Below are 20700 nucleotides of genomic sequence, written 5' to 3' on the forward strand. Positions count from 1 at the left end.
GCCTGACCTGTATGAACCTGGGGGTCCTGACCTGTATGAACCTGGGGGTCCTGACCTGTATGAACCTGGGGGTCCTGACCTGTATGAACCTGGGGGTCCTGACCTGTATGAACCTGGGGGTCCTGACCTGTATGAACCTGGGGGTCCTGACCTGTGTGAACCTGGGGGTCCTGACCTGTATGAACCTGGGGGTCCTGACCTGTGTGAACCTGGGGGTCCTGACCTGTATGAACCTGGGGGTCCTGACCTGTATGAACCTGGGGGTCCTGACCTGTATGAACCTGGGGGTCCTGACCTGTATGAACCTGGGGGTCCTGACCTGTATGAACCTGGGGGTCCTGACCTGTATGAACCTGGGGGTCCTGACCTGTATGAACCTGGGGGTCCTGACCTGTATCAACCTGGGGGTCCTGACCTGTATGAACCTGGGGGTCCTGACCTGTATGAACCTGGGGGTCCTGACCTGTGTGAACCTGGGGGTCCTGACCTGTATGCACCTGGGGGTCCTGACCTGTGTGAACCTGGGGGTCCTGACCTGTATGAACCTGGGGGTCCGGGTCCTGACCTGTATGAACCTGGGGGTCCTGACCTGTATGAACCTGGGGGTCCTGACCTGTATGAACCTGGGGGTCCTGACCTGTATGAACCTGGGGGTCCTGACCTGTATGAACCTGGGGGTCCTGACCTGTATGAACCTGGGGGTCCTGACCTGTGTGAACCTGGGGGTCCTGACCTGTATGAACCTGGGGGTCCGGGTCCTGACCTGTATGAACCTGGGGGTCCTGACCTGTATGAACCTGGGGGTCCTGACCTGTATGAACCTGGGGGTCCTGACCTGTATGAACCTGGGGGTCCTGACCTGTATGAACCTGGGGGTCCTGACCTGTATCAACCTGGGGGTCCTGACCTGTATCAACCTGGGGGTCCTGACCTGTATGAACCTGGGGGTCCTGACCTGTATGAACCTGGGGGTCCTGACCTGTATGAACCTGGGGGTCCTGACCTGTATGAACCTGGGGGTCCGAGGCCTGACCTGTATGAACCTGGGGGTCCGAGGCCTGACCTGTATGAACCTGGGGGTCCGAGGCCTGACCTGTATGAAATGTATAAAATGATAAATAAATTAATGCAACACTCCCAGACCTACTGTACCCCACGCGAAGGTAAGGAAAAACTCACAAAAAACCTAGCAATAGGAAAAAAGCGGGGAGAAACCTTAGAAGGGCCGTTCAAGGGGCCTGAAATTCATTGCTCAGTAATATAATATAAAAATAGGGAAACAATGTCCAGGCACGCACTCCAGGTTTTTCCAAATTTATTGGCAGCCTTTAATCATGACGTTTCAGAATGGCTTGCATAAAGGGTAAGTGACCCTAGTATATACAAGTCAAACAGGAAGTGACAACATAGGAAGTGACAACACATTCCCACAAGAGATCTGCAAAAAAGTACAAAATACCACTTACAAGCACAACATTTTCAGAATTATGTAAATCAAAAAGAAGCATGTAAATAAAAAAGAAACAGTAAATCACAAAGAGATATATCTATATATAGTTATATATATTTTATACAGAGTAGGCCTACATCTTAAACTCTAAACATAAACACTCATGACTAGGGATGGGTACCTTTCACATTTGAACCGATACCGGTACCGGTACCTGTGAATCGATACCGGTACCCAACGGTACCTTTTTTCGGTACTTTAGTCTCAAGAAATTTAATTTACCTACCTCAGTCGTAAAAAAAAAATCCAAACTTCAAATAACTACAATTTCGACAGTTTTCGGCTTGTCATTGCTCCGACTGCTTTGTTGTTGAATCAAGTCAAATCCTAGGTAAGCATATATTGTGCGTGTGAACGTTGACATAAAAAAAAAATATATATATAACAATAAAAAAAAAAAAAAATTTTTTTTTTTTGGTTTCTCACTTGATTCGATACTCTGTAGTATCGACGTGTTTCGGTTCGGTGCCTCAAAAGTACCGATTTCGGTACCCATCCCTACTCATGACCCATATAAGCCATCTTTCAATTATAAATATAAAGAATGATAAATCAAAATAGTAAACAATCGAATGAAATGAAATAATCAAATGAAACAGGTCAAAACATTTTCCTCATTGAGGCCTCTAGGCTCTAGACAATCCAGAAAATGAATATAAAAGCATTCCCTTTGTAGCAAGAGCCTGTCTCTGTCGCCGCCTCTTGGTGGTCTCAAGACCTGCTCTATACCCATGTATTTTAAGCCAATATTAATATAATATTAAACATAATATCTTCTAAAATGTTCTTCCATTGGTTTTGGGACCGTAGGGGACATGACTATGCAATATGCATCGTTAAGACTGAATAATGTGAAATCAGCTCATCCATTACTTAATTAATTAATTATACCTCTGATCATACCTCACTCCCCCTGAGAACGTGAGACTCGGCTAAATGTTTAGTTTATTGCCAGTTTTATGCCGATTTAGGCTAGAACACTGTGTTATATCACAACATTTTGTTTACAGCTTCATAAGAAACGGAATTAAAGGGGAAATGGCATTGCTCTGCATATGGAATCTGCCTAGAAAATCAAATAAAAAATCATACTCACACAATTTTCTTCCTTCAAGTTTTGTTCAAACTTGACTATCGTTTAGATTTTCTTTGTATCTGTACTTGATTTTGACTTGAGCTTCTTGTCTCGGGGGGGGGGGGGTGACAATGGCTCAGGAGGTAGAGCGCTTTGGATACAAGCTGCTATATATAAAAACAAAATGCACCACTGTCTCTTGTGTGACCAGACGGAGTCGGTGGCGTTCAGTGTGTGGGACATCGGCGGGCCGGCCAACATGTCGACGGTGAACCAGTGCTTCTTCACAGACAAGGCGCTGTACGTGGTGATCTGGAACCTGGCGCTGGGAGAGGAGGCCGTGGCCAGCCTGCAGACCTGGCTGCTGAACATCGAGGTGAGACCCTGACCCTAACCCTGACCCTGACCCTAACCTGGCGCTGGGAGAGGAGGCCGTGGCCAGCCTGCAGACCTGGCTGCTCAACATCGAGGTACCCAGAACCTGTCCTACTGTGGAGGAATTTACCACGAGTAAGGATGTACTCAGGTTGATGTTATTGTATATGTTGTGTTGTATGTCTATAAATGTTTAATAAAAATTTAAGTAAAAAAAAAAAAAAGGATGTACTCAGTCAGATGTACTTAGTTAACACAACTTTATTTAGCTCAAACGGAGTATCAAGTACAAATAGGTCGAGAGTTATTGCTGGATGACTCCAGGAGTGATGAGGCCTAGTATCCCTCCATAGAGCTCTAGGATCCAGTAAAACCTAGGTCTTTATAGTAGAGAGAAAGGGATTGTGGTTTGATCGGACCAGGTACGGGGGGGGGGGGGTGCGAGTTAGAAGCGGGGAGGGGGGGTTTATCAGGTGAGAGACAAAAGGTGGATAAACGGGGGAGGGTAGACAGATTGGAGAGGTGTGGGGGGGGGTTGGGACATGACTGGGAGATTGTTTGAGGGGGGAGGGGATCATTATTCCACAGACTGCTCTACTCGAGCAAAGCACAAGTGTGTGGTGTGAAGTGCAGCTCTCTCAACCCCAGTCCTCCTACCTCGATCCTCCAATCACATCCGAGGCTTCCTTCAGACAAACGAGGGACGTGTTGTGGACGTTGAGGACGATCCAGATAGTATAAAGAAAAAGCCAGATATCTGAACCAGCTAGCTGGGACGGGGACCGGCTGGGACTTAGCCCCTTTCGTGACTGCTGATGCACGCCCTGCTTTGAATACAGCAGTCACTTGCTCTCGACCTAACTAGCCATGGGAACATTCACTCTGAAGCACTGGTTATTTACGAACTGTTCGTTCTACATTTATCACAGAGAAATGTCAACGGTACTCACAGTTGCACGAGGGTTTCACACACAAAAACCGGGTGGTTTGAAAGCTCTGCGTTGCTAATAAACATTTTAAATAATTTTTATAAACTGGTCAACACTGCATTATTTCCGGCGTTGGGTGCATGATGCGCATGCGCTGTGATGCGCTGTGAGCAGCCAAATACCAGTGTTGACCAGTTTATAAAAATTATTTAAAATGTTTATTAGCAACGCAGAGCTTTCAAACCACCGGGTTTTTGTGTGTGAAACCCTCGTGCAACTGTGAGTACCGTTGACATTTCTCTGTGATAAATTTGGAACGAACAGTTCGTAAATAACCAGTGCTTCAGGGTGAATGTTCCCATGGCTAGTTAGGTCGAGAGCAAGTGACTGCTATATTCAAAGCAGGGCGTGCATCAGCAGTCACGAAAGAGGTTATCTGGGACTGTGATCGACTGGGACGGTGATCGGCTGGGACTGTGATAGGCTGGGACGGTGATCGGCTGGGACTGTGATAGGCTGGGACGGTGATGATGACAATCATAGTGAAGGATTTGATGCGTTTGAAGCTATGTTTGAAGTAGCCTACTCTTGTATCAATTGATCTGACAACTATATAATTTATTGTGCAGATTGAATCATCGTTGATGATTCATGTGTGTAACTATACTATTTGGATACGACGCAGAGAGGGACATTGATAGGAAAGGGGGAGGGCTATATGATGGAGGGGTGTTTTGTGTGTGTGGGGGGGGGGGGGGGGGCGCCTGTCTATGTAGGCTAGTTTAGAGGGTTAACATGCTTACTGGGTCTACAGCCAGAGGGTGTCAGGCTAATTCTGATTAATTGGAAGTAATGAAAACCAGCATGCTTCTCTGTTTGGGGGAATATTTGGACCTATTGAATATATAGGAACAAATTGTGAAGCGTTTTGGATAAAAGCTGTTATATAAATGCACCATTTACCACGTATTCTGTATTAAAGGAATATCTCCCGGCCTTGTGGGCTGATTCATGTTCGCATCACAAAAGTGTCCTTGGTAACTAAATGAACCATTCTGGGTAGTAACTCCACCACTGACCTCACATTTGAAAGGGAAAACAAGATACCGTCTCTGTACGACGGATTCTTAGACACGGATTACTCTGCATTCAAAGACATTGGAGGTCTGGTCTTACTGCCCGGTGTGGTCTGGTCTTACTGCCCGGTGTGGTGGGGTCTTACTGGATGGTACGATGTCCAAATGAACCACCTCCTCTTCAGACAGACTTTGGTTGTAAATGGCTGCATTTATCTAACAGCTTTTATCCAAAGCACCTTACAATTTGTTCCTCACATTTGACCCGCTCACTCACACATTCTCACACACCGACGGCGCAAGGTGCCAACCTGCTCACCGGGAGCAGTTAAGTGGGGTTAAGGGGTTAAGTGTCTTGCTCGAGGAGCGGGAATCAATCCGGGAACCTTGGACCGCTCTACCTCCTGAGCCACTGTCGCCCCTCTGGCTGCCTCGTGGACGTGGATACTGACGCATGTGCCGTCTGACCCGCAGGCGCGAGCCCCCAACTCTGCAGTGGTGGTGGTGGGCACACACCTGGACCTGATCAACAGCAAGTTCCGGACGGAGCGGGTCGCCACGCTGAGGGCCTACATCCTGGCACTCTGCCGCTCCCCCTCCGGGGCCCGGGCCACCGGATACCCAGACATCACCTGGAAACACCTGCAGTCAGTACACACACACACACACACACACACACACACACACACACACACACACACACACACACAACACACACACACACACACACACACACACACACACACACACACACACACACACACACACACACACACACACACACACACACACACACACACACACACACACACACACATATATACACCTGCAGTCAGTACACACCCCACAACACACACACACACACGCATACAATACACACCTGCAATCAGTACACACCCCGCAACACACACATATACAATACACACATACAGTACACACTTCAACATGTACACACCCCGCAACACACACATATACAATACACACATACAGTACACACTTCAACATGTACACACCCCACAACACACACATATACAATACACACATACAGTACACACTTCTACATGTACACACCCCACAACACACACATATACAGTACACACTTCAACATGTACACACCCGCAACACACACATATACAATACACACTTCAACATGTACACACCCCGCAACACACACACATACAATACACACTTCAACATGTACACACCCTCCAACACACACATACAATACACACTTCATACACACTTCAACATGTACACACCCTGCAACACACACACATACAATACACACTTCATACACACTTCAACATGTACTCACCCTGCAACACACACACACACACACATACAATACACACGTTGTAACTGAGGGGTACAATTCCCTGACTGTATTGATAAGTATGGTATCATTAAACCACTACCGCTTGATGTACTTTAACTTCTGGCCACACAGTACACGATATCTAAGTATGATGAACACTTTCCCACATATGAAATCAGGTCCACACAAATATAACAGTCGAAGGTTTAATATAGCAAAAGGTATATACAACATTCACTTAATTACATTTATGATTTGAATGCACTTGTAAGGCAAATGAGTATTCGTAGGCAAATCAACACTGAATGTCCAATCTCTGGTTACGCAGGAAGCAAGTATACAACCTGGTTCTTTAGGGATCTATAGCGATGGTACTTAAGGATTATAGCGGGATACTAAAGGGGTCCTGCTGGTTGTAAGTCAGTAAGGGGGGGGGGGGGTTTGGAGAGCCGTCAGCTGCATCCCATCTGGCCAACGATTCCTGGGGATAATTCAGGTACAGAAAACAGTGCCCGCAGGATCTTGATCCACAGATGAACACACTTGGGCCCTCTTGTAGACGGTAGCTGTAGGTCCACAACGAAGGAGAAGCGAGGCGGCCTCGGTCTGGGTTGAGCGCCGTCTCACCTGGGCTCCTCTCGGGGGTAATTCCAACACTCACTGGCGTTGGCTGTTATCCGCTCCACAAATCAAAACACCCAAAGCAAATAGATATTCCATGCCGTATAGGCTCAGCAGTCGTCCGGGTAGGTAATCCAATGTGCAGGTCCACTCGTCCTCGCCCAGAACTCCTCGGATGAAAGCACCACGCGTGGTCTGCCCAGCCTGGTTAAGACTCTAGATAACGCGAGGAAACGATGGGGTGCTGCTCACTTTAGAACTCTAACCGAACGATGCACCATACATAATAGACTATTATTAACTTAATAGAAATACGTCCCACTCGACGGTACAGTGCCAAACTATGACAATTCAGCTATGAATTTACACGAGGTCTCAATGCCTATTCTGGGGCCAAAAATAGGCCATACTGCACCACACGTGGGTCGTGGGTGAGGCTTCACGTCTGTTACTAGGTTGGAGGGTAAAGGACTAATGGACTAAAAGAAAGTTCTACTTTACTTGCGCCCTATTTATATGCACGGTGAACAAATAGTACCATTCGTATTTCGGTAGCCGTATTCCTACGCGGAACCGGGGCTAGTTGGGACATGTTCGTCGGCACTATTGAACTTGACTCAAGGGGCCTGTCTGCTGGCGCCAGGTTCTTGTCCAATGAGAGAATGAACTATTATGGGCTGTAGTAGACTAAAGGGATATTCAGTGTATATGTACAAAGAATATACAAGGGATATCAAACGATATACAAATACTATTAAATATATATCCATAAATAAATATATATATTCGGTTTAATCTGATCCTTCACAACACACGTCATACACACTTCAACATGTACACACCCTGCAACACACACACATACACTACACACTTCAACATGTACACACCCTGCAACACACACATACAATACACACTTCAACATGTACACACCCAGCAACACACACATACATACCCACACTTCAATTTCTCCCCAATATGTATACTCATTCTTAGCAAGTACACACACACACACACACACACACACACACACAGAGACCTCAACATGTGCATAGCTGTTCAAGAGCAGAGTGGTATGCAAATGGTGGATATTGAATTAATTTAATTAATTTGATAATAATACTGGTATATTAATGGTAATTTAATATAATATAATATAAATAGTTTGTGTGTGTGTATTTGAATAGTTCATATTTAAGAATATTATGTTGTCTGTGTGTGTCTGTGTGTGTGTCTGTGTGTGTGTGTCTCTGTGTGTGTGTGTCTATGTGTGTGTATGTCTGTCTGTCTGTCTGTCTGTCTGTGTGTGTGTGTGCGTGCGTGCGTCTCTCTCTCTCTTTCTGTGTGTATGTGTGTGTCTCTGTTTGTCTCTCTCTCTGTGCGTGTCTCTCTCTCTCTCTCTCTCTCTCTCTCTCTCTCTCTCTCTCTCTCTCTATCTCTCTCTCTCTCTCTCTCTCTCTCTCTCTCTCTCTCTCTCTCTCTCTCTCTCTCTCTCTCTCTCTCTCTCTCTCTCTCTCTCTCTCTCTCTCGCTCTCTCGCTCTCTCTCTCTGTGCAGCGAGGTGTCCAGCAGGACCCTGGAGGGCATGGAAGGTGTGCGGAGGCTGATCTTCCAGGTGGCCTGCTCCATGAAGGACAGCAGCAGCCCAGCCAGCAACAACCGGCTGGTGGGCCGACTGGTGAGTGACAGACCGCCTGCAGTAACGCCCACTACAGACCGTCTCTGTAACCACAGACACGGGGGTACGGGACGAGTCGCTTGACGTCACAACACAACATTTACATTTAGTCATTTAGCTGAATGCTTTTATCCAAAGCGACTTACAAGTTCTGTACAACAGGTCAGCAGGAAGGGTAGAATAGAATAGAATAGATCTTTATTTGTCATTGTTGGTACAACGAAATTTGTTAGGAACATCACCACTGGCATACAACATAAGATATAACATGTGCAAAATAATAATGTCAATAATAATAGTAATATAGTAATAAAGTAATAGAGTATCAATGTCCCAATGTCCCAATATATAACATACCATCATTGTCCCAAGTGCATCTAGTGCTTGTGCAAATAAATTAATAAATATAAATATTTCAGTCCAGTGAGTTGATGGAAGGAGGGGGGGGGGGGGGGGGGGGGGCGTTGACTTGCAAAGGATGAAGTATTGTATAGTGCAGCAATGCAAGTCCGGTTCACAGTTATTGTTGTAATGTACAACTCTAGATCAGCTGAGTAACAATGTTCATCAAACAGTGCTGAAACTTGGCTGCTGCAGTGTCGAGTGCATAGTAGTAGAGACATATTAGCATATTAGGTAGTAATATAGACAAGGAAGATTAATTATTAATTAGTGGAAGAGTGCATGATAGTAGAAGACAGTAAGACGGTTAGTTTATTTAAAAAAAAATCTTTATTTCAGATATTGATTGAATAAATGTGTTTTTAGTCGACGGCAAAAACAACCTTCTGTGTCGATAACTCCAGAGCTATTGACCTATCTCAAAAAAGAGCTCAGTCAATCAACTACAGGATTAAAAACATCTCCATTGGTATTTTGTTATCTTTGCATGGCCATTCGTCTATGTTTGGATTATGAATTGTGCCTTTAACACTAGAACAGCTTGGCCAGTCAGACTTTTGAATTCCAATGAGGAAATGTAGCCATTGCGACATCGTTATTAGAATAATGAGTTCTCATAAAACAAGATCCTTAATATGTGACTGGGAATATCATTTTGAGCGAGAGACTTCCCTGCTCTTACAAAGGCACTATCCTGAAATAAGTGGAGAATGTGGCGTTGAAACTATTGCATTTATTAATTCTAATTTTAAAAGATTCAGTCTGTCAGCCTGCACCAGACCCGGAATGAAAGAGGAACGTTGAGTGTCATGCCTCATCTTCCTACCTTCAGGGGGCATCATTTGAAAATTAGATATCACACTTTGATATCACACTTTGATATCACACTTGAAGTTTGATATCACACTTTGATATCAGAAGAAATTTCCCTCGGGATGAATAAAGTATTTCTATTCTAAAATAGGGCTGTGTGTCCATAATTCTGAACTTGCCGTTTAATTTCTTTCATATGGCCCACGCCCAACTGCAGACATTTCTATCTGATGAGAACACCTCTACCTATGGGGGACCCCGATGTAAACAAGACTAAAGTATTTTTCTGGTCTGCATCCTCTTAGCGGTTTGTTTTGTATTGAGCCGTACTGTATTGTACCCATTGTCAACGGCAGGACACAATAAATCAAATCAAATCTTATTTATAAAGCCCGAAATCACATGTTAATGTTCCCATGGGCTGGACAAGTCAAGAAGAAACATCACAATAAATCAAGAACAAAAAAAAACACCATGAAATCCAAAATAAATGTAAAACACTCCCAGACATACCCCAGCAAAGGTAAGGAAAAACTCATGTACATGTCATAGCAATACATATCATGATCCCATCCATTCTACATTCATTGCACACACATCCGCATGCACACACTCCCTTTAAACATTCAACTTTAACATTCACTTAGACACTTTACACAAATCAAATCAAATCAAATTTATTTATAGGGCCCGACAACACACGTTAATGTTCCCATGGGCCGTACAGGTCTTCTTTAAACAAGTCAAGAAGACAACATAACAATAAGTCAAGAACAGAACAAGAACACCATAAGGTCCAAACATTTTTAGATCAATGCAAATAAATGAAAGAATGCAAGCACTCCCAGACATACCCCACGCGAAGGTAAGGAAAAACTCACTAAAACCTAACAATAGGGAAAAAAGCTCCACAGGCAGAGTGGAGGAGAGAAACCTTAGAAGGGCCATTCAAGGGGGGATCTCCCTTCTTAGATGTTGGTGATAGTAGTGTTGCAGACGGACAGTTGGTAAGCATGCACTCATGTGTGTAGTGAAACACAGATGAGTGCATGCAATAGCAACTGTACATTTTGAAAGATTAAAGATAGAGCTAATAGTGATAGCAACTGAACATTTTGAAAGATTAAAGATAGAGTTGATAGCGGATCTATTTGAGGCACAGGGGCGGCGCAAAGAGGGTCACACACTTTTTAACACTACACCATGTTGTATCTATTTATTACTAAAAGATTTGCACTACCTCTCTACCTAATTTCTTTGCATTTTGTTAGCATTTTGTAAAAAAAATATATAATGTACATTTTGTATAGTGTTTGGTCTTTTTACTTTCTTTACTGTATGAAGCACAATCTCAGGAGGCTCATACAGAACCAAGCATTTCACTGTAATGTACATGTAGCCTACCTTATAATGTGGCAAATGAAAACTTGAAACTTGAGAGCACCGCTTACAATTGTCTCTGACAAAAGTGCTGGTGCCAACCAAATTGACAGCCAAACCACCACCACACCCCATACCACAACCACTCAGTTCATTATAAAGTCTAACCAAACCACCACCACACCCCATACCACAACCACTCAGTTCATTATAAAGTCTAACCAAACCATCACCACACCCCATACCACAACCACTCAGTTCATTATAAAGTCTAACCAAGACAACAGTTGGCTTCAGCCTGGCGTACTGATCCAGAACCAGCTAAGTAACCAACCAAGTAAAATTTCCTTCAGACCCAAACATTGAAACATGTGCAGCCTTACATTTTAAAACACAGAAAAAGCTAATTAAAAGGCATACTATGCAATGGTAGAAGCAGGGTTCGCACAAGGTCCTGGAAGTGCTTAAAGTGCTTTAAAAAAAAATAATAATAATAAAAAAGTAAAGGCCTGGAATTCCTTTAAAACAGCAAATTCTTTTAACAAGGTGCTTAAAAAGTCCTTGAAATTGAACGTTTTGTTCATCCATGATCAAATTGTTATTTTTTTTTAATCTAAAGTAACTAATTGTGGGAAATTGGTTTTAAGCCATAAAAAGCGGGCTTCATTTATCAAAAGTTCTAAACGCACGTTAAGCTGTAGGCCTAACAGGCATAACACCACATGTCTTAAGTCACATTCACAACTACAATAAACGACCAGCCCATAAATATTGCAGCCAAATATCAAACAGGCTTCACATAATTATTACACAATCAAAGACATGATGTCAACAAGATGAACTCGCACCACGGCGGGTGGCCAGTAACATTTTCACTCACCCTAAATCATGGATAACACGATTTCTTTCACTCAGTCATCATATAGCCGTTGCTTGAAGATGAAGTCATCACAGCCTGGTTTTAAAAGCTGACACTGCTCTCCAAAGCGTGCGTACAGTTTCAGGTCACAACAGGATTCATGAGATTAAATACATATCATGATCCCATCCCCATTCTACATTCATTGCACACACATCCACATGCACACACTCACCTTTAACACATTGGTCGCCATAAACGCGTTACGCCGTTTTTGGCCGCCATGCGTTGAACGCCAACAACGGCGTAAGCCGTTTTTAAAATAAATATAAAATATTTTCGCCATGGCATTCATAATTCATCCAGGCAACCTCCGACCCTGCAGCGGGACCCTGAATGAGATTGCAACGCCTCAATACCGCCGCCTGGTGGATGGTCGGGCGAGTTACATTCTCAAAACCGGAAGTTGTGATCGGTGCGTCGAGGAAATCCCTCCGGCAGTAATATCTTGCTACGGGACTACAGACAAACACTGGCGTGCATATGGATTGCTTCCATAACGCAATAATCGATATGATTTCGGCGTTTATTGCGCCATACAAACCGGAAATGGATCTAGGCGATCGGCGTCAAATAATTGGGATCTTTTTCTTCCAGTCTCATCGGCGAACGGTAAGAGGACAGTAACGTTATTTTCAGCCCGATTGTGCGTTTCTTTGTTTGCAAACAGTCTGATCAATATATCAACCCATACTACATAAAGCCGTTACTGCCGATAGCGTGTATAGGAAAGAAACGGCAATCGATAATCTATATGCGTTTGGGCCTATAAATAGCATTTTTGGAATTACAGCAGAAAAGCTTATAAACATACTTATATTCAAGACGGTATTAACACAACAATGTATGAATGAAAAAATATAACGTTCCCACATCCGGAACGATAGATAATCGATGTTGAATGGGCCATAGTAATGCAGATATAGCAATACAATTAAAAAAGTTATAGCCCTGCAAAGAAGGTAAACATCTCCATAGGCTTTCAACGGTGGCAGACTGTCTATATTGATGGATATAACCCATGGCACCCAATGTGTTAAAGGAACACAACAACATTTTGGGAAATTAGCTTACCGTCTTCTCCAGAGAGAGAGACAAGAAGATAGATACCAGTTTCCTTTCGGCCCATTCAGTAGAAATCTGACTGCACATTAGCCTAGCTTAGCACAATGAATGGAAGTGGACAGTGACGGGTAGCCTAGGCATTGTCCGACTAACACCTCTCTCGAAGGCTAACCGGCACTGTCCACTTCCATTCATTGTGCTAAGCTAGGCTAACGTGCAGCCAGATAGCTTTCTACTGAACGCACACAGTGTGTCTGTGTCTCTACTGTTTCCGACTTCCCCTGAACGCACCACGACCCCTCTCTATGTTTCCGACTTCCCCTGAACGCACCACGACCCTTCTCTATGTTTCCGACTTCCCCTGAACGCACCACGACCCCTCTCTCTCTCCGACCCCCGAACGCACCACGACCCCTCTCTCTCCGACCCCTGAACGCACCAAGACCCCTCTCTCTCAGACCCCTGAACGCACCACGACCCCTCTCTCTCCGACCCCTGAACGCACCACGACCCCTCTCTCTCTCCGACCCCTGAGCGCACCACGACCCCTCTCTCTCCGACCCCTGAGCGCACCACGACCCCTCTCTCTCCGACCCCTGAACGCACCACGACCCCTCTCTCTCCGACCCCTGAACGCACCACGACCCCTCTCTCTCCGACCCCCGAGCGCACCACGACCCCTCTCTCTCCGACCCCTGAGCGCACCACGACCCCTCTCTCTCCGACCCCCGAGCGCACCACGACCCCTCTCTCTCTCCGACCCCTGAACGCACCACGACCCCTCTCTCTCCGACCCCTGAGCGCACCACGACCCCTCTCTCTCCGACCCCTGAGCGCACCACGACCCCTCTCTTTCCGACCCCTGAACGCACCACGACCCCTCTCTCTCCGACCCCTGAGCGCACCACGACCCCTCTCTCTCAGACCCCTGAACGCACCACGACCCCTCTCTCTCAGACCCCTGAACGCACCACGACCCCTCTCTCTCAGACCCCTGAACGCACCACGACCCCTCTCTCTCAGACCCCTGAACGCACCACGACCCCTCTCTCTCCGACCCCTGAACGCACCACGGCCCCTCTCTCTCCGACCCCTGACCGCACCACGACCCCTCTCTCTCCGACCCCTGAACGCACCACGGCCCCTCTCTCTCCGACCCCTGAACGCACCACGACCCCTCTCTCTCCGACCCCTGACCGCACCACGACCCCTCTCTCTCCGACCCCTGAGCGCACCACGACCCCTCTCTCTCTCCGACCCCCGAACGCACCACGGCCCCTCTCTCTCCGACCCCTGACCGCACCACGACCCCTCTCTCTCCGACCCCTGAGCGCACCACGACCCCTCTCTCTCTCCGACCCCCGAACGCACCACGGCCCCTCTCTCTCCGACCCCTGAACGCACCACGACCCCTCTCTCTCTCCGACCCCCGAACGCACCACGGCCCCTCTCTCTCCGACCCCTGACCGCACCACGGCCCCTCTCTCTCCGACCCAGATCCCGAGGAGCTACCTGGTCCTGCAGGAGGCGGTGCTGGCGGAGCAGCAGAGGAGGGACGCGGAGGACGAGGTCCAGTACCTCACCGACACCCAGCTGGACCGCCTGGTGGAGCAGAACCCGGGGAGTGACATCAGAGACTACGAGGACTTGCAGACCGGTACGGTTCTGACCACCAGCTGAGTGATTGAATGATTGAAAACTTTATTTAACAGATTGCAGAATGGGTACAATACAGTACGGCTCAGTACAAACAACTGCTAAGAGGATGAAGACCAGAAAGAATACTTTCGTCTTGTTTACATAAGGGTCCGCCATTTTCAATTCATCAAGACAATTATGACATACAAATATACGGTACTGTGTAAGAAAGAGAGAACATCATAAGAAATATAAACACATTAGAGGGGGTTGTGTGGGTGGGGGGGGGGGGGGGGGATTTTGACATTACCGGGGCCAGTTTCTAATTGCAGCCACCCACAGGTAGGTAGAGTGGTTTTGAAGGAGGGTGTGAGACCTCTAGTCCTCTAAAATTAAAATACTTCACTTTTCACTTACATTTACTTTAACTTACAGTTACCAGTTGATTTAAAGGTAAATGTTTTGCATAATAGTTGTTTCTGTTGTGACTCATCGAGGCCTGCATTTAGAGTAAATAGCTTGAATCTGTTTTTTAATGCCAGCTCCTCTTTTATTGGTATTCCCTTGTCAACGATGTGCCCCCAAGAACACCATGACCACCTACTACTTCCCAGCAACAGCCAAAATAAAATCGCGGATGCAGCCGTTGCTAATTACACACCAAAGCTCTGGAACACCTTACCTATGGATATTAAGGAGGCTAGCTCACTAAATATTTTCAAAAGTAAGCTAAAAACATATCTCTTCACCTTTAGCCTTTTAATGCGTTTAGCCACTTTGCAGTCGCTGCATCCAAACTGTGATTATTGTATTGTAAACAAGAGCTATATTATTGTTTATTAAGTTTGTTTATTTTTTACCCAGGGAAAGTGCACATTAACTCATTCAGCGCCAGCGTGTACCCCCATCTGTGCTGTCTATGGGCCAGCTTTTCGTGACCATTTTCGCGATATTTCATGATCTTTGCGGAGCTATTGTATATATTCTATATTATAGCTATGGAGACCATAGTATGGCTCATTTGACAGAAACTATTTGTAGTACAACATGTAAAAAAGGGTTTGTTTCTACATACCTTCGTTCGTTCACAATTCCAATATAAACATTGCCTCGTTTCACTAAAGTCCAAGCTGATTTCCTGAACGCGAGGATCAAAACCCGACTACTAGTCCAGTCATTATATGAAAAAACCTAGGACAAATTGCAACAGTAGCAAACTCAACTGATTTTGTATCCTCATTATGTCTTTAGTGAGGGAAAAAAAGTCCCAAGGAATCCCATCATGGGAAAGTTTTGAAAACGACCTATATATATTCATATCGAAAAATGCCTGTTATAACATAGTGGTGAACATTTTACTTTTAGATATCACTATAAAAACTCACAAGCTGATTACACACACAAAGACAAGAAAAAAAGTCAATCACAACTTCATTGAATTATTGTGTTTACTCATGCAAATCACACATTATCTTATTTGATATGCACCAATTAGCATACACGCCAGAACTAATCAAAACATTTGATAAAGACATTTTTTTCTTCTTGGAATATTAGTAGATAGGCTCTGTGGAGCTCAGTCCACGAGGATGGGGCTCAAGGGTTTATGTCCGTGGGGATAGGTCCATGGAGATGGGGTTTTTTATAATAGGCGGAAATTACATATTTGTACAGCATGCTAAACAGTAAACACTACATGATTCTTGCACAAAACTACATGGGCTTAACATAAATTTGGTATGTCTGTATAGGGGAGGCTTGTAGGTACCCATGTAACCCATTTCCATTAACATATATTGAGGTAGAAGGCCAAGGGACCATTTGAAAAATGGTGATGGCCATATTTCCCTCCCCAAAAAACCGTCTTAACTTTGAATAATTAGGTATGTAGCCCCCTTTCCAATGAGGTAACATGACATGGTTGGTCTCATTGGAAATCCGAGGTTGTCTAGAATCAAATGGTATCTTTACTTTTGAGCTACCTCAAAATTTGAACGCGTCACAATCTCTGAAAGACAGTGTCGTCAGTGATCCTGCCAGCAATCAAGTACATTGAAAAAAAACACATTTCCCATGATGGGATTCCTTGGGACTTTTTTTCTCTCACTAAAGACATATTGAGGATACAAAATCAGTTGAGTTTGCTAATGTTGCAATTTGTCCTAGGTTTAGCCTAATTCTGGCCTATAATGACTGGACTATACTCGGGTATGGCGCTCAACCGCTGGCGAGCTAACCCGATTATACTCGGGCATGGCGCTGAATGAGTTAATGAACATCTTCAGTTTCCACATCAATGTAAATGTGCCAGATTGGAGCTAATTAGCTAGTTTGCCTACCTGACTAACATGCATGTCTTTATGGTGTGGGAGGAAACCGGAGTACCCGGAGGAAACCCATGCGAACACAGGGAGAACATGCAATTTATTTAGTGCTGTCAGGCGATTAAAAAAATGAATCTAATTAATTACAGGATTTGTAATTAATTAATTAATCTAATTAATCACATTTTAATCGCATAACCATTTTATGCCTGATATTCTATATTCTATAATCATATTTCAAATTGCATGTGTCCAGATGGCAGAATTCAGTACTGTATCTACAAAACCTTCTGTTTAATCATCTTCCATCTATTAATTTGCTTAGATTTTTCAGGTCTGGTCAATTTGAGCATGGTGTTATTCACAGTCAAAGATAAAACACATTTTATTGATATTCTCATTTGGTTCCATACATATGACTCAAAATTAAATTTTCATTCAATCAATCACAGCGCAGATTGATTGATTGAATGAAAATGTTATTAACCGATTGCAGAATGGGTACAATACAGTACGGCTCAATACACACAATTGTTAAAGGGATGCAGACCAGAGAAAGACTTTCATCATAATGAATTGTAAGTACAGTAAGGGTGCACCTTGCACCATGCAATCCATTCTTTGTGGATCTAGCCCACAGTATTTCTGACACTGGGAATACATTCCCTGAGATTCATAGATGTCCCTAGAATCAGATACCAAGAACATGCAAATGGACCATATTAAAAAAAAGTCTGTAAATGTGTATTCTACATTCTTATGGAATGAATGAGATACAAAAAAAAATGATAAAAAAAATAATTATAAAAAAAAAAAAAAATTGTACCGTAATACATTTTGAGTTAATTTTCATAACGCGATAATTTGCTGTGTAATTAATTAATCTAATTAACGTGATAAACTGACAGCCCTAAATTTATTGTATTGTAAATGAGAGCTATATTATTGTTGTTTATGCTGCTATTTGACGCTATTTCTGATGACTTTATTCTATTGTTATTGTCTGCATTACTTTGACCCTTTTTCTTATTTTCCGCATTGCTTTTATTCTGGTCTATTTTCTGCACATTTGACGTCTATTTTGCTGCTGTGAAGCACGTTGGGGCTGCAATTCTTGTATCAAATCAAGTTTATTATCATCACATCAAAGTTTATTATCACTCAGACTCAGCTTCTTCCCCCAGGCCATCAGAACACTGAACACTGATCTCTCCACACACAAGCACACATGAACACACACACACACACACACACACACACACACACACACACACACACACACACACACACACACACACACACACACACACACACACACACTACAAAAAAGGTCACTTTAAAAATAGACTTCATCATGTCTATTTTATTATGTATTCTATGTTATTATTGTATTTTTGCACCATCAAGGCGGGCATGGCCACCTTCATTTCACTACATGTCTGGATATGTATGTGACAAATAAATCTCTTGAATCTTGGTACCGTCTCTCTCTGTCCAGCCATCAGCTTCCTGATCGAGACGGGGACCCTGCTCCACTTCCCCGACACCAGTCACGGCCTGTGCACCCTGTACTTCCTGTGTCCCGTCTGGCTGTCGGAGTGCCTGGAGAGGATCATCCACCTCAAGTCCTCCCGCTCTGTGGCCAGGGACGGGCTGATCCGCACTGAAGACCTCAGGGTAAGGGAGCGACGGCTGAAAGAGGGTATAACCACTGCTACTAAGAGCAGGGTTCGCACAAGGTCCTTGAAGTGCTTAAAGGGGAACTCCACTATTTTGGGAAATTAGCTTATTTAACATCTTCCCTGGAGTTAGACAAGAAGATACATACCTTTTTTGTCTCTGTGCGTGCATTTTAGCTTTGGGAATAGACGCTCCGTTAGCATAGCTTAGCTTCATCACTGGAAGTGAGGCAGGACAGTAGCCTTACAGTGCCTTACAGTGTATTGCAAGGTCTGACATTGACCAAATTTGATATGCATGCCCTTGGTGGGCTCTAGGTCAACTCCTGAAAAGGGGGTCAATGTCAGACCTTGCAATCAAAAGTTAGGGGGCGCACTGAAATTATGGCAAGGGTTATTAGCCCCCTAACTTTTGATTGCAAAGTCTGACATTGACCCCCTTTGCAGGAGTTGACCTAGAGCCCACCAAGGTCATGCATATCAAGTTTGGTCAATGTCAGACCTTGCAATACACTGTAAGGCACTGTAAGGCTACTGTCCTGCCTCACTTCCAGTGATGAAGCTAAGCTATGCTAACGGAGCGTCTATTCCCAAAGCTAAAATGCATGCACAGAGACAAAAAAGGTATGTATCTTCTTGTCTAACTCCAGGGAAGATGTTAAATAAGCTAATTTCCCAAAATAGTGGAGTTATCCTTTAACTCAATCTGGGCCAACAACGTTTATATACGTGTTTGCTCGACAACCGTTGAACGCCAACCACGTATATATACGTTATTTGGTCCGTTTTCCTTTTTTCCCGATTTTAATATTCTATTCAATGTCACAGACCTGTATGTTGCCGTTAAAAGGCATACTGGGACCCGAGGGTGCAGTACCGGCCAGATCCGGCTAGGTGGCAGTATCGAGAGTGCAGTAAACCCTGTTCCAGACCGTGTGTTACATTCAAATCCCACCGGGCAGAGAATGTTAGTACAGGGAAGCCTAGAGGTTTACTCTATCACATTGAAAAGTCCGAGACACTCGATGCATGTGTTGTGCCGGATTATGTCGTGGACCAGATGGACATCAGATGGACCAGATGGCGATCAAACAATTGGAATATTCTTTTTGGAATAGCCCCGGTCAAAGGTAAGGACTATCTGACGTCAATTCCAGCTTGATCCTGCAATGTTTTCATACCGATCCAGCTGATCAGCGTGTGTAGTGTTCAACACGAATGCCGTTACTGGCAATCAAAGCATCAGAAACGCCCCCCCCCCCCCCCTTTCATGCATTCATGATGGAACATAATACCTATTATTTTTTTTTATCCACTTTTTCTCCCATTTTCTATATTTTCTCCCATCCCAATTTCCCAATTTCGTATCATCCAATTCAACCCTCCCCTGTCACGAACGCTGTTTCTTGCCTCCCACAAGCCGGCTGCAATGTGGACTAAGTCATACATAGCACAAGTCCCCTCCGGTACTTGAGGTAACAGCAGTCGCATCTTTTCACCTGCGCAGCTCGATCTCTCAGTGGCGAGGAGTAACGCGTGGGAGGCTCACGCTGCCCCCGACACTTCCTGATTCTACTGCGCAGGCGCACCAACCGACCTGTAGGAGTCGCTGTCCACAACGCCCGATCCCCACCCATCAGTTTCCCACCCCCTAATACGGCCAATGTGTATTAGTATGAACGACCAGCTAAACTGAAAGCAATGTGGAGCGCTGGGCTCGAACAGGCAAGCCCAGCGTCTCCGTCATTCGTGGCGAGCGGCTTGCCCACTACGCCACGTAGCCGCCCCCAACATAATACCTATTATATACATTTGATTTGGAAATTGTAGCGTGTCCAGGGATGAAACGCCAATGCTTTTAGTAGAATTCACATAGCGCCCTATAACTCAGCTTTCCAGGAATTA

General features: G+C 44.7%; 1 protein-coding gene across 1 annotated transcript in view; it reads left to right on the top strand.

Moving 5' to 3' along the window:
* The window catches only part of lrrk1 (leucine-rich repeat kinase 1), a 281804-nt gene that overhangs the window by 101652 nt on the left and 159452 nt on the right, over positions 1-20700 (top strand). Inside the window, 5 exon segments of the mRNA XM_084308234.1 lie at positions 2797-2961; positions 5440-5612; positions 8455-8575; positions 14652-14811; positions 18615-18793. Coding sequence (XP_084164360.1) covers positions 2797-2961; positions 5440-5612; positions 8455-8575; positions 14652-14811; positions 18615-18793 — 798 coding nt within the window.

Source organism: Notolepis coatsorum (assembly GCF_963971535.1).
Source record: "Notolepis coatsorum genome assembly, chromosome: 2".
Classification (NCBI taxonomy): Eukaryota; Metazoa; Chordata; class Actinopteri; order Aulopiformes; family Paralepididae; genus Notolepis; species Notolepis coatsorum.